Source organism: Antechinus flavipes, chromosome 3 (assembly GCF_016432865.1).
Source record: "Antechinus flavipes isolate AdamAnt ecotype Samford, QLD, Australia chromosome 3, AdamAnt_v2, whole genome shotgun sequence".
Taxonomy (NCBI): domain Eukaryota; kingdom Metazoa; phylum Chordata; class Mammalia; order Dasyuromorphia; family Dasyuridae; genus Antechinus; species Antechinus flavipes.
The window spans coordinates 167,839,092-167,854,617 of record NC_067400.1 but is presented as its reverse complement, the minus strand read 5'-3'; the positions used below and the strand labels follow the sequence as shown (position 1 = coordinate 167,854,617).

The following is a 15,526-nucleotide window of genomic DNA, read 5'->3' as shown; positions in this document are numbered from 1 at the left end:
TGAGTAAGAAAGAGAACTTGGACCTCAAAATTAAAAAAAAAATATCAAAAATTGTTTTGTTTTGTTTTTTATAAATGTAAATATCTAATTGGGAAAAATATAAAACTTTGAAAAAAGTGTATTTTGTAAATGCTTTTCCCTCAGAGAGCTGTCGTTAAACATTTACTAGCATATTTCTGTCTAAAAGGGATAGTGGAAATCATGTTATTCTGGTCACTTAATTTCCTTTCCTAAGCAAATGCCTTGGACAGGGTCAAATTCTTGAATCTCAAAACTGATCACAATAGCTATCATTAATGTTGGTAAAGCAAGCTGGGAATTATAAAAAAAATTTCAGAATATAGAATGTGAAAATTTTGGTCACACGGTATGCTGTGGTATTCTCTGAGACTTTTTTGTTGTTATTGTTGTTCAGTTGTTTCTTTCTTTTTAAAATTTTTTTATTTAATAGCTTTTTATTTACAAGTTATATGCATGGGTAATTTTTCAGCATTGACAATTGCCAAACCTTTTGTTCCAATTTTTCCTCTCCTTCCCCCCACCTCTTCCCCTAAATGGCAGGATGACCAATACATGTTAAATATATTAAAGTATAAATTAAATACAAAATAAGCATACATGACCAAACCGTTATTTTGCTGTACAAAAAGAATTGGACTCTGAAATATTGTACAATTAGCCTGTGAAGGAAATCCAAAATGCAGGCAGGCAAAAATATAGGGATTGGGAATTCAATGTAATGGTTCTTAATCATCTCCCAGAGTTCTTTCGCTGGGTGTAGCTGGTTCAGTTCATTACTGCTCCATTGGAACTGATTTGGTTCATCTCATTGTTGAAGATGGCCAAATCCATCAGAATTGATCATCATATAGTATTGTTGTTGAAGTATATAATGATCCCCTGGCCCTGCTCCTTTCAATCTCTCTGAGACTCTTAATGCTAGTGCCTTTCCCCTCTAAATTATTACAGTTTATGTTGTATATAGCTTGTACACAATAATTTGCCTGTTGTCCCCCTTCATTTGATTGTGAGCTTCCTAGGGGCAGGGACTATATTTTGCCTTTTTTTGTATCCTCCAGCACTTAGCATGTTGCCTGGCATAAAAGAGGTGCTAACAAATGCTCCTAGACTATCTAGAAAAATCTTAGCTAAATTTGAAAAGACAGAAATTTGTAGGCAAAAGCATGATGCTATATATAAAAAGGTGAAATAAATACTCAACATCCATATACTGTTTAGCATTCTTTAATTTCATTATTAGAAGATCACAGAGACACTGGAAATCATTTAGTGTTGTGATTCTTAGCCTATCAGGAAGCCAATAGATAGATTTGATGAGGTTCTTGAATTTTGATGGGGAAAACTGATATCTTTATTTCCATATAATTGGTTTTCTTTGTAATGCTACGTGTGTTATTTTATGCATTTAAAAACAAAATTTTACTGTTGTGCTATAAGAAATGAAGGGGATATTTCAGGAAAATATGGGAAGACTTATATGATATATGATATATAAGTGAAGTGTGCAGAACCAGAAGATTGTATACATAATAGCAATACTGTAATGATGATCAACTATGAAAGATTTAGCAATTCCAATTGATATGATGATCCAAGAGAACCATAATCAAAAATGCTATCCACCTAAAGAAAATTGATAAACTGAATATAGATTGAAACATACTTTCATTTTATTTTCTTGGCAATGTGGTTAATATGGAAATGTTTTACATCACTTCATATGTATAATTGATATGTTGCTTGCCTTCTCATTGGATAGAGGGAGAATTAAGAAAATTTTAAAAAATGATTGCTAAACTGAATAATAAATTGAAATAAAAAAATAAAACATTATTCTGTGAAGGGGTCCATAGGTTTTGCCATAAACCCAAGAGATTCATGACACAGAAAGATTAAACAATCCTTTAATGTAACATTTTACAAAGAAAAGCTGGTGCCCAGAGAAGTTAGGTGATATTAACCTCAAGCATTCTGAATCTATTATAAGCTCCTTGAAAAGCAGGAACTATCTTTTGTCTCTTTTTGCATCCCCAGTGCTTAGCAGAGTGTCTGGCACATTAAGTGCTTTACTGATTAAATATTTTATTGGTTGATACAAGTTTAGGAAAATAATACCCCTTGTTTAATAACACAATTTAAAAGAGAGGAAGTTGTTGATAATAGCTGTTATTAATAATTCAAAATGCATTTACATTTTAATATTCAGATTAATGAAATATAAAACAATTTTAGGTGTCTCATTAGGGGAAACAAGCTTAAAATGATAAAATTCAATGTTAACAAGACAGTTGGAAAACAGGTTTTCTCTTATGTTTTTGGTAGAATCAAATCAATACTATATTTTCTAGAAAATTCTGGCAATACAGCAAGAATTATAAAAGCACATCATACTAAAGGAGCCTCACTTACCTTTTTACAGAGAAGATGGATTCTAGGCTCAGAATGCTATGTAAATGTCAGATTTTTTGGCTAGTTTTGCTGAGTTGTTTTGTCATGTGCATAATAATAATAGGCCAATAGCCTTCTAAAATTTATTTCTAAGAGTTTATGTATAAAACCTTCATTCCTTTGGAACAAGGACAGTAGATGCAAATCTTCTCATTCCAGAATAATAATCCAAGTCAAAAGGATATAATAAAGATTATAGAAATTTTGTAAAATACCATGAATCTCAGAGGAAAGAAGGGTCTAGAGTCTAGAGTAAGTTTAGATATTATAATATAACTTCACAAACTGGCTTCTTCCAGTTGAATTCAAATATACTATGGGTAGAGCAGCATAATTGTAATAACAACTAACATTTAAATGGGGTTTATAAAATAACTGATAGATAATACATTTATTGCCTCACTTGATTTTCTGTAAAAGCTTGAAATGATTTGATTAGCTTGGAAGTCTTGGGGCTATTTCTGTTCCCCAAATATAACTTTATAAAAAGCTTTGTTTTGCTGTATTACTTTTTTTCAATCAACAAGCATCAAAAATAGTTTTCCCCCTGAATTTAATGAATTAATTTTCCCTCTGAATTTAATTAATACCAAAAAATAAAAAAAGAGAGCAAGAGAGAACATTTCCATACATAAAGTAGAACAGGAAAAGAGAATTATATTTCATAAAACTCACTTTTTAAAAAGCAGATAAAAAGTTCAATGTTACTTTCAAAGCTATCCTCCTTTCAGCAAGCATTTATTAAACACCTAGTATATGCGTTACTGTACTAAATGGTGGAGATAAAAAAAAAAATGCCTGTCCTCAAAATTTATTGTCTCTTGATGTAAATTTCATTTCATTTATATGACAAGACACATTTTATAGCCACCAACTTTGGAGGCTGTAGATACTAGGTTCTAGTAACCTGGAAGCAAAGTAAAATGTTCTTTTGTCTGCTTAACAGCATGAAATTGGGAAAGCCCTCACTGCAGGATTGTTAGCTTTCTTAGAAAAGCTGAATGGGCCTAATGCCAGTCACTAAAGTGAGAGTTCTTAACTTTTCTTGTGTCATGGACCCCTTTTCAATGTAGTGTTTTAAAGGGCACACAATATATAGAATCACAACATTAATCAATTATTTTGAAATAAAGATTTTTTTTTTCTCATCTAAATTTATGGACTTCCTGAAATTTATTCATCATTCTCTTGGGAGTTCATAGATCCAAGGGTACTAAGCCCTAGAATAAGGCAAAGTGGAACACTTGTACCTTAGTTACCACATGATGGGCATTACATACATGGGCAATGTATGTAAGTGGAGTTTCTTCAAACCCCCTCTGGGATGTGGATGAGCTAACACTTGGGAGAGTAGTGGTCCTCCTTAAATTCCTGCTACTGGGTTCCCCTGGAGCTGCAGACCCCATTAAGGCACCTAAGTGGTTCTTGAGTAATGGATTTAGATCTAGCTAAAAGTCATCAAGGATTTTGTTCCTATTTCCTTGTGTAATGAAGGGGATTTAGAGTCAGAGAGACTGGATTCAAATTCTGCTTCTACTCCCACAAGACAGTTAAGTGAGCAAGTCTCTGAACTTGAATTCCATTCCACTGGTTAGTCAGTAACTATCTAGCTAAGCAGTGTTTTCAGGGCCATTTGCCTCTGCTGTATCTTCCCTTTGTGAGTTCATCTGTTTGTTATCAGTCTATTATGCCATTAGTATGCAACAATAAACTGTATTTTGGTCAAGGACAGAAAAGATCACGGGGTAGTTACTGTACAGACAAAACCACCAAGAGTTTTAGTTTTTAAGACCCTACTATAAACACACACACACACACAAAGACAGCAAACAGGAAGCTCAATTTATGTACCTGGAAAGTTGACGAGAATTTATCTGGAGTTCTGGGAAGTTTAGGAATTCCAGACCTCATATACCACGTAGCTGTCCCCTCCCTCAGCATGTTATCAGAGGACTTTGCTATCTCTGTCATATTTTATCACTCATGCTGTTTGTAGAAAAGAACACTCCAACCAGCTTGCATTATTGGGATGTGTAAGCAGAAGATTAAATGTGCAAATCCTATTAATCTGTTCTAATGACATTAATTTGAAATGTAATTGCTAATGAGAAAAGGGGCTACTCTGACCTTTCTTAGCTTAATATGTAATTAGTTTTTCAGAAGGGAGAAAGCTCATTTGATTTTAAAAGTTTAAAATGGGAATTAAAAAAAAAAAACTTAACAAAACTTGTTCTTTACCTATTTCAGAGAGGGACTTTGGAGGCTGTCCAAATGAAAGACAAATTGTTTTTGGAATTCCTTGAAGTTAAAATCAAATGATAAGCAACTTCAGAGGCAGAAATTGTGCCTTCTGTTATACAGAGTGTTATATAGTAATTACCCTGAACTGGAATATATCTATGACATAAGAATATCAAGACTTGGACACTTGTTTTATTTGCTTTCTGAACATATCTGCATTCAGTTGAGAGTCACTTCAAATTTTATGCTCTTTGTTAATATAACAGATTTGGCATTCTCAAGCAATACTGTTATCAGCACTAAGAAATAAAAATGATATTTCTTTTCTTTAATCTGTTTCTCTCTTTAATAATATAATTTTAGGAACAAGAGAAAATTCCATCAGCCTAGTCTGTCCTCTTTAAGTAGGATCAAAATGGAACCAGCCAAAGCTGAGGGTTGCCTTTTTGCATCTTACAGTTAAATGTTGGTAAGGACCAAAGGTATGATGTCCTCCTTAGGTAACCTCTTCCAATACTGGGTTTTGCAGGGAAAATAGTGCTAGATTTGGGGTAAAAAAAGGTTGCTTCAAGCCTTCTCTCTCCTTTCTTGCGACAATCATTAAACTTTTTTGGATCTCATTTTCTACATTTGTTTAACATAAGGGACTTGGATTATGCCACTTCTAAGGTCCTGCCAGCTTGAAGTCTTTGATTTTATATTTACTCCTCACTATTTAAAGCCTAGTAGAGCATATGGATATTTGCTCTTATATCTAATTTTTGGTAATTCCTAGTCAGTTCATTCTCCTAGTTCCAAATTTGCTAAGACAGGCTAACAGAATCACAGAATAGTAGAGCAAGAAGAAACCTTTTGGATTATCTAGTCTTAACTCACATTTAGAGATGAGAAAACTGAGAAAGGTTTTGCCAAAGATTATATTAAGTAGGGGAACTCAAAGTCAGATCTGACTCTAAATCCAATATTTCTGCATGCATGCATTTGCATAATAATTCACCAAACATTCAGGCAGTTCTTTTGGGGCTTACCTAAGTCTATACTTAAATAGTTGCCTGGTTGGCTAGTTCCTGGCTGTTTTTCTCCTATACAAGGAAAAAACCTGGAAAAGTACCACATACCATGAGAAAGGAGTAGCCAATCCACAGGCTGCGCCACCCTGCAGGACAGTGGGGGATGGAGACATCTTGGCTATGGACAGCAATGGCCACGGCGGGGGCTTCGCATACAGAGCAACGGCTGATATAAGGTTTAATTTCGTCTTCTGCCACCGGCATCATGGGCAGTGGTGCAGTTGTTGAGAGCCAGTAGGATTTGTCGTTCCGGCTGGCATAATGGCAGATGTCTCCAGGATTGCAGTACAGGAAAGGCATGGTGCTGAAACGGGCCAAGCACGAGCCAGCCAGTCCTGCCAAAACAAAGCCAGGCTGAGTGTTCAAACAACCAGCTCTGGGTTGGAAGAAATTCTTCCCAGGCATAACAATACATGGAAACTGGGGCTTATTACTTTCCCTTGCTCCAAATTTCAAACATGACTTAGGGGGACATTGCAGTTCTCTCCAAAAAGTATTCACTCTCCTGTCTGCCAATATTCTTTAAATGATAAATTTGTGTATGTTCCACCCCCATCCTTGCTAAAATATATTCTTCCCTCCCACATCATTCTATTCTCTGGCTTCTTATATCAGTGGGTCTATAAAAATAGTTCTTTGGCAAGTATATGTGAAAACTCTAAACAAGGGAGCAGAGATAGATTATTTTATAAAATGATCCATAATATACCTACTGCAATATTCACTGGATCTGTTGCTTACTTTATAAGTGGTCTCAGGGGAAGTGCTTATTTATATGGTTGTTTATCCCGTCCTATTGCTTAGAAAGAATGGACATTATCTGATAAAGAACAAGGGTGGAGTAAGAAGGAAGATAATTGAGGTCCTTTAGTGAATCGATAAGCACACCCACTATGTATCAGACACTGTGCTGTGTTAAGGTACTCCTCTGAAAGAAGCTATTACTGGCACAATGTATGAGACTCAAGCTGAGCACATTATACCATAGGATGGTTAACGGCAATCAGTGCAATGAAAAATTGTTGATCAGTTATTTATTGTTTTACTTTTAACTTTATATTATTATCTTGAACTACAAATGTTTGTAATTACTCATGACAAGTGACAAGTGATGAAAAGACCAGTTCTCTGACTTGTCGCCCTTTTAGTGCCAAATAACTGAAGGTCTTTAGAATACACGTTACAGAAACTATGGAGACTGGATAGGTCCAGACTCTACTTACCAAGATCTTGGTTGTGGGCTTTTTCCTGGCCTTCAAAGTATAATAGACTATATCCACTCCAGAGTTTATTCATGCCAACTGGACACATTGGCTCTTGATCAGTCTGACTGTGTTTCACCAGGAGATAACCAATGCTAACACTACGGCCTGGCATTCCAGGTAGCCCAGGACTTCCTGGTCGGCCTCGTTCACCTGGAAACCAAGGGAAAAAAAAACAATTCATTTGTGTGGTTCTTTGAAAGCAAAGCTGATCAAGTTTTGACAAGGGAGCAACAATTATATCATCTTCTAGAATTCCTGGAGCGTATTACTTTCTTTTCTTATTATCTGGATTCACCGCTTACCTTCTTGGCCTACTGGTCCTTGATGACCCATGGGACCTTCATCACCTCTGAATCCTGGAAGGGCTGACATACCACCTCTTCCTTGGGGACCTGGAATTCCAGGCAGTCCTCGCAAGCCTGCATAGTCACCAAGTTTAGTATCAGTAAGAATCAATGGAAAACAAATAACTATGCTAGGTATGTAATAAGTATGTGAAATCCTCATAGAAATGAATTTTTAAAAGATAAACATTTCATCCTTGACTTTTCCTGATTCTCCCATAATTAAATTCCAGTTCAGATTCCTACCTGGATCACCTGGAGGACCCTGGGGACCCATCTCTCCTTGCATTCCAGGGGGCCCTCTCTTGCCATGGGGACCTGCCACCCCAGGCTCTGTAGCAATCCTCAGGGGGACTCCTGGAATCCCAGGAGATCCCATAGCACCAGGAATGCCTGGGAAGGGGGAAAAAGGAAGCAACATATATAAGAAAAATTAGCTATTGATTCAAACCCTAGCCTATGACCATTGGAAGCTGCTAACGGCAGATCTCAAAGCTGTATCTGGAAAAATATGACCTTTTGAGAGTCAGACAAAAAAGAATTCTCTTTATCTGAGCAAGAACTTGGCAAACAGAAAATGTGAACCTTTATCAAATACCATCAGCTCTTTCCTTCACAGGGTGAGAATACAGTATTACTTCACATCAAAGTACCAAATGTGTTATGTTTAAGAATACACAGTTAAAAGGAAATGGCTTCTTAAGCAATGGCTGAGCAAATCTCACTTGTGTTGTTAATCAGATTCCCAGAGGTAATAATAGCATGCTTTTATCTATAACAATTAATTTCAACACTTTCACCTCTGTTTCCTTTTATTTTAAATCAAATCTTCATTAAGTGTCTATGAACTACATATGACTCTAGAGGGAGTACAAATGTGATCTCCTCTACAGTATTAATATTTGGTCATTTCAAAATTAGGTATTATTCATTTCCTTTTATAGCTATCCCCATTGGTGGACAGAGTAGCAAGGACAACAGCAGATTCTTGGTTTCCAACAGCAGATTCTTGGTTTCCAGACTTCCATATTAGAAGGCCTTCTATGGTCTCCCTCTGTACCACTCACCTTACCATCTAATTCACATTGTATTTGTTCTATAACTATTTTGCATATGCTTATAAGAGTATTTGTTGTCTTTCCTCAAAAGAATATTACTTTTTTGAGGTAAGGGATTTTTTTTTTTTTTTTTTGGTCTTTGTATCCCCATTATCTAGCATATTCCCTGCCACACTATAAGCATTCAATAAATCTTGTTGAATTGAAATGAGGAACAATTTTCTCCTATGGTTTTGAGAGTAAACTCACATAGAGAATTAGGCCTCAGCTGCCATTTTCAGTGATCCTAGAAAGGTTATTGGTTGTATCCCTGAAGACATGTACTTACCAGGGAATCCTCTATCTCCTTTAGGTCCCTTGGGGCCTCTGTCACCAATACTTCCTGGTATCCCATGGTATCCCATGACTCCTTGTTGTCCTTTGGGTCCTTCAATAAAAATGGCATATTTATGTTATGTATGTTTGATCTCTCAGTCCATCAATCTCAACTCCCATAACTGATGTTTTCCCAGACCAGTGACATATGGTATGGCTATGCTTTTGATCTATCAACCATACCAATTATCTCTTCATGATCCAGAATTCTGAGATTCTTCAGAGGAGCAGAGCCAACATGGTGGAGAAAAACTAGTTAGTTGCCTGCACTCTCCCCAGTTTCCCTCAGAAACAACATTAAAACAGTTAGTCTCTAAATGGATTCTAGAGTGACAGAACCCACAAAAAAGATGGAAACAATTTTCTAGCTTAAGACAACTTAGAAATCCTTTAGGAATTGTCTGTTTCCCTTGGGTAAAAGGGGAGCAGTGGTGTCTGGGCAAGTCAGGAGGAGGTTTTTAACCAGTTTCGCTCTTCAGGACAGTGGTACCGGTGAGCCATGAGGCCTCTAGCCCCAGTGACTAAGCATGGCCAACCCAGCTAAAGAGGAAGTGGTCAGCACCTGAGGTCCCAGTGCATAAAGCCAGTAACCAGGGTCCTGGTCCGCAATACAAGAAGCTTGGCACAGTAGCCCCTGTGCCTAATGAGCAGAGCTCAATGCTAAAGACATGAAATAGGCTAAAAACGAGCAAGAAATAGAAAAGAGTCCTGACCCATGGAGGCAGGAAAGTGCAAAATACAATCTCAGAACAACTGTCAAAATATCTACATATGAAACCTCAAGGGAATATGAATTGGTCTCAAGCTCCAAAAGTCTTCTTGGAAGAGCTCAAAAAGGATTTTAAAAATCAAATAAGAGAGGAGATAGAAAAAAATTGGAAAAAGAAACGAGAGGTATGGAAGAGAGAATACAATTTGGAAAAAGGACAAAAATTGACTGAAGAAAATAATAGAAAATATAATTTACCAAGTATGCTTAGAGGAACCACACATGTTTAACTTATATCTGATTGCTTACAGTCTAGGGGAGGGGAAAGAGAGGGGACGGGGAGAAAAATTTGGAACACAAAATTTTACAAGGGCGAATGTTGAAAACTATCTTTGCCTGTATTTGGAAAAATAAAATACTATTTAGAAAAAATATATAATTAATCAAATGAAAAAAAATCTATTGAACAAACAACTTGAAAAGTAAAATTGGCCAAATGGAAAAGAAGGTACAAAAGTTAATCAAAATTCCATTTGGTTATAACCTCCTGTCCTTCCAGTTCCTCCTTTCCCCATTCCTTGTTGTTGTTTATTATTGGTTTTAATCATATCTGATGCTTTATGACCTCATTTGGGATTTTCTTGGCAAAGATACTGGAGTGGTTCATCATTTCCTTCTACAGCTCTTTACAGATGAGGAAACTGAGGCAAGAAGCATTAAGTGACTTGCCCAGAATCACAAAGCTAGTCAGTGGTTAGTTCAGATTTGAACTCATGAAGATGAGACTTCATGATTCCAGTCATGAAGCATTTCAAGCCCAGTGCTCTAACCACTTTGCCAGCTAGCTGCTTCATGCCCAAATTTATTTTTTTAATCTCAATGTGATTTCCAGTTACTCTTTTCATCTCCATTTTCCTAGTCCATCACCCCTGCTCAGGTCATGTTCTCTATTTTTAATATTAATTGTCCTTTTGACTGATTGCTGCCCATGCTCAGTCCCAAAGTTGGATTACTTCCACCTTTTGCCATCTCTATTCCTGTTCAAAATTTTTCAAAAGCTGCCAGAGGAGGTGATAGAAACATGCCAAATACCTCTATCACAATTTTTTCTTATGTTGTGTCTCAACTCCACCTTTACTTCTGAATAGCAATCCTTTTCTTTGTCACTGAATGACTCTCTACAATATTATCCTCAGTATCTATTCCAGAACTATTTTCTCCTCAAACCTCCCACACCATTTCCTTTCAACAGAGGACCTGGATTTTTACTAAGAATTCTTCTTCAGTTCTACTCTACACCTCAAGAATCTTCTCCATCATCTACTATTCTATTTCCCGATCCCTTATCTACAAGTCTTTGTCTCTTCAACCATTCCTTCTCTCACTCTTTACCTTCAATTTCTTCTTATCTAAGTATGTTCTTCCCTGTTGCCTCCAAATATGTCTATTTACTCTATTCTTAAAAAAAAAAACACAAACCTTCATTTGATATTGCCATCTCTTCAAGATCACTCCTTCTTTTCACAGCTAATCTTTGAAAAAAGATCTCCTTTATTTCTTGTCTCCACATCCTTCAATTTCCAATCACTTTCCAAACATAGGTAATTTTGTTTTCAAAACCACCATCTGACTGAAACTGCTTTTGTCAAAGTTCACAACATCTCTTATTCATTCTAAATTCAATTTAGCCACAGAATTAGCTTTTAGTCAGTCTTCATCTTTCTTGACCTCTTTTCAGCTTTTAATAACATTGATTACTCTTCCCTGATCACCCTTATTTCCTTTGTTTCATAATTTTTCTCTCTTCTGCTTCTCTTTATCTGGTCTCCTTCCTAGTCTCCTTTGCCCCAATCACAAGTGTCTCCCAATACTGCCATGCTACCTGTTTCCTTCTTCCCTCTCTAAATGTGATCATTAGCTCCTTTGTATTCAAGTCACATCTGTGGGGATAATTCTCAAATTTATATGTTTAGACCTAATCACTCTCATCAGTTCTGCATCATTATTAACTTGATAGAAAATTTCACATGGATTTCCGATAGGCACCTTAAACTTCTGTCCAAAATGGATTTCATCATTTTCCTCTTTAAACCTGTCATTTCAAAATTCCTTATTTCTTGTTGAGAGTACCAATATTCTTTCAGTGTCCCATTTTGGCAATTTCAGAGAAATCCTTGACTTTTCTCTTCCTTACCTCTCATATCCAATCAGTTACCAAACCTTGTCAGTTCTATTTCCACAACACTCCATACATCTTTTCCCTTCTTTTCAGCCATATTGTCATCACCCTAGAACAGGACCTTATTATCTCTCCAGTGGACTATTGTCATAGCCTTCAGGCTGATCTCTTTACTTCTAGTATCTCTCTCTTCTTCAATCCATTCTTGAGACTATTACCAAAATAACTGTCATAAAGTACAGGTCTGACTGTTACTTCTTAACTCAAGAATTTTGTGGTTTTCTATTGCCTTTAAGATAAAATACAAGTCTCTCAACTTATCATTTAGAGTTCTGCACAATCTGTTTTCCTCCTACTTTTGGAGACTTTATTTTATATTACTCTTCTATATGTACCTTCCATTCCAGCCAAACAATGTCTTGAATCTCCCATTCCTGTACCATTGCAGACAATCTCTTCTTTCATATTTGGATTGCCTTCTGACCTCATTTCTTAGAGCTCACCTTTTCCTTCAAGCCTTATTTCAGGTATCCCCTCCGATGGGGACCCTTTCCTAATTCCCTTAGTTGTCAGGGTTTTGTCCCTTTTTATTTATCTGGCATTTGCTTATTTGTGCACATAAATTAGTATACATGAAATGCTCTCGAGAGAATGTAAGTTCTTCGAGAGCAAGAACTATTTCCTTTTTGTCACTGAATAGTGTTCAGAGAGGCAGGCTGGGAGGATAGCTAGTCCTACAGTGCGGAGAGTACTGAGTCTAGAGTCAGAAAGACTCATCTTTCTGAGTTCAAATGTAGCCTCAGACACTTACACACTTACACTGTGAGCTTGGCCAAGTTATTTAACCCTGTTTGCCTCGGTTTCTTCATTTATAAAATGAGCTAAAGAAGAAAATGGCAAACCACTCTACTATTTTTGCCAAGAAAACCCTAAATGGGGTCACAAAGAATTGAATGTGACTAAAATGATTGAACAACAATAACAATACTTCTACTTAGGGTTTCATTTTTTTAAAAAGTGTACACATTACAGAGAAGATGCTCACTTATATTGGGAGAGAAAGTTCCTTAACAGTGGTTCACAGTGCCAATAAAATTGTAAAAGTCCAGTTCCTATCTGCTATCTTCAATAGCCAGAATACTGCCTTAACCTTAATCAAAGTATAATTATTTGCTAAGTTGAATTAATATCTTAATACTCATAATGTTAAATAATAATTACTCCAGTTTAATCTGTCCTCAGTATCTGCTCTTCCCCTTCTTTCCCATTTATGACCAAATCTTATATGTCACCTAGATAAAACATTTACCAATTTTGTGGAAAATTACCTTTTTCTCCTGGGAGTCCATATACTCCAGGTCTACCCTGGGGTCCGGGATCTCCTGGCCATCCTTTGGGTCCCCTTTCTCCTGTAAATCCTGGACTTCCTACTTCTCCTTTGATTCCAGGGAAAGATGCTGGTCCAGGTGCTCCCGGGAGGCCTCGGTAACCTGCAGACATCAGCATTTAGACATGAGGAAATATACAAATGATATTCTCTGTTGATTTGGAAAATCCAAAAGGTACTCACAATTATAGGAGGCCAAAAGACAACTTTGTCAATGATAAATCTTTAATACATTGATTACTTTTTGTTACCTAACACATTCCACATCTTGCTGGATAACTGATGGGTGCTCAGGAAATACAGACTAATTTTTAACATGTGTCTAGATAAATCATAATATTAGGAAGGCAGATTTATTGTCTACAGTCAATTTCAAAGTTCATGATTTTGGAAACTATCTGCTTCTGGTATAAATAATCAAAAGTTGACTATAACAAAGCAGATCAGGGTATATTGCCAACACAATAGCTGGTTGGTTAATACACTCAAAGCATATTTAAGGAGTGACTTTTGTACTCTAAATGTATTTTCACTTGGTGCAAGGTCCTTCTTCATGTCCTCAAAGATAAGTGTAGTAGGAAGGAAGGAAATGCCAAGTTTTTTGTCTTTTTGAGCCACACTTTTTTGACAATGTGAAAATGAAAGATATATGAAAGTTTTCTATCTTTATCAGGTTGATTAACAATTGCCCAAAGATCTTAAAGCACAAAAACATAATACATAGCTTACCCTGTGGTCCAAATAAACCTGGGGATCCTTTGTCACCTGGTAACCCAGAGATATTGGAAGGTGCAGTGAATCCTGGAAGTCCTTGAGGTCCTGGGCTACCAGATGGGCCTTGTTCCCCTGAGGAGGAAAAAAAGTAGAATGTTTTTCTAACATAATAGGGGGGGAAATGAGATTATCTGTATTAAGTTCTATGAGTTCTATTTCCATAATATTTTTCTATATCTTTCTTCTCTCCATTAATACTCTCATTGCCTTAATTTAGGCATTTATCACTTCTCATTGAGACCATCATGTAATGTTATAAATTATTTATTGGCCCTGACAATGCCATTCCTTTCTTCAAAAACCTTCAGTGGCTCCCTATCACTTATGGATAAAGTACAAACTCCTCATTGAAGGCCATTTCCTAATGTGGCTCTAGTTTATTTTTCCTATTTTGCCACAATAGGTAGAGCCCTGGGCTTGGAATAAGGAAAACTCATTTTCATGAGTTCAAATCTAGACCCCAGACATACTAGCTGTGTAATCCTGCATCACCTAATCCTGTTTGCCTCTGTTTCCTCATCTGTAAAATGAGATGGGGAAGGAAATGGCAAATTACTCCAATATCTTTGCCAAGAAAGCCCTAAATGGAATTATGAACAGACACCGCTGAAAAATGAATGAATGATAATTTTCCTATTGTGAAGGGATGAAAAAAGAAAACACTGGCACAGCACATTAGAATCTACAATTGAAACTATGAATTCTGAATCCTTGAAAAGCAGTTTGCTATATTTTTCTCTTTTGTCTTTATAACATCTATCAGAAGAATTAAGAGACAGAATTCTTCTCTATCTAGCAAAATTAAGAGATATTCAGAATTAGAAGACTTTTGAAATAAAGTACCAGGGAAATGTTTCTTTTCATTCATGTTTAAAGTAGGAAAAAGGAAATACATAATAGGAGAAACATTACAAATATCTATACTTCTTCAATAGTATTAATTATGAATAGTAAGTGGTTAGATTTATTGAACCTAAATATGTTAAATAGCCATCAGAGGCAACTGGATGAAAAATGATATCTATTGAACTTATATAAGTTCTTGGGACAAAGGCAGTTAGTTAAAAAGTATTTAAACAGCCCTTACTATGGGGCAGGCACTATGTTAAGCAATTGGAATACAAATACAAAAAAAAAAAAAAAAAAAAAGAAAAAAAGAAAAGAAAAGAAAAAAAGAACAGTCTGCCCTCAGAGATCTTATAAAGAAACTAAAACAGATTTTAAATTTCAGAAAATAATGGAAAACTTTTAAACAAGAGGATCTTATGACATCTCTAGACTGGTTGGTACATAATAAATGCTAGTTGCTTGTCTTGCTGGCTGACTTTTTTTTTTTTTAAACAGAATTAACTAACTACAGTTATTAAGGCTCTCTTAATGAGAGTATTTAGCAATTATGAGTCATTTGGTTGGAATTAACAGGAAAACGGGGCTATTTACTCAAGAATCCTCCCACTGATCTTCATAACTATGAAAATAAGAAAAGCCAGACAATGGATAGTTAGACTACATTAAAAATCCTATGCAATAATTATCAAAAAGGGCCTAAGCATTAATGAAATATCTAAATATTTGGAGTAAGAAGAAACTGGATGTTAAATAGGAATATAGCATGATAATATGAAATCAGAGAATCTGGGCTGAAATTTAAGCCA

At 35.9% G+C, this 15,526-nt stretch overlaps 1 protein-coding gene across 2 annotated transcripts in view; it reads right to left on the bottom strand.

The window, feature by feature from the left end:
* COL4A2 (collagen type IV alpha 2 chain) overlaps window positions 1-15,526 on the bottom strand; it is a 274,234-nt gene that overhangs the window by 2,427 nt on the left and 256,281 nt on the right. For both annotated transcript variants that reach the window (XM_051984185.1, XM_051984184.1), the window contains exons 41-47: window positions 13,827-13,943; window positions 13,039-13,200; window positions 8,776-8,874; window positions 7,636-7,782; window positions 7,348-7,464; window positions 7,004-7,195; window positions 5,829-6,115 (exon numbers count right to left, since the gene is read on the bottom strand). In XM_051984185.1, coding sequence (XP_051840145.1) covers window positions 5,829-6,115; window positions 7,004-7,195; window positions 7,348-7,464; window positions 7,636-7,782; window positions 8,776-8,874; window positions 13,039-13,200; window positions 13,827-13,943 — 1,121 coding nt within the window. The remainder of the gene's footprint in view (window positions 1-5,828; window positions 6,116-7,003; window positions 7,196-7,347; window positions 7,465-7,635; window positions 7,783-8,775; window positions 8,875-13,038; window positions 13,201-13,826; window positions 13,944-15,526) is intronic.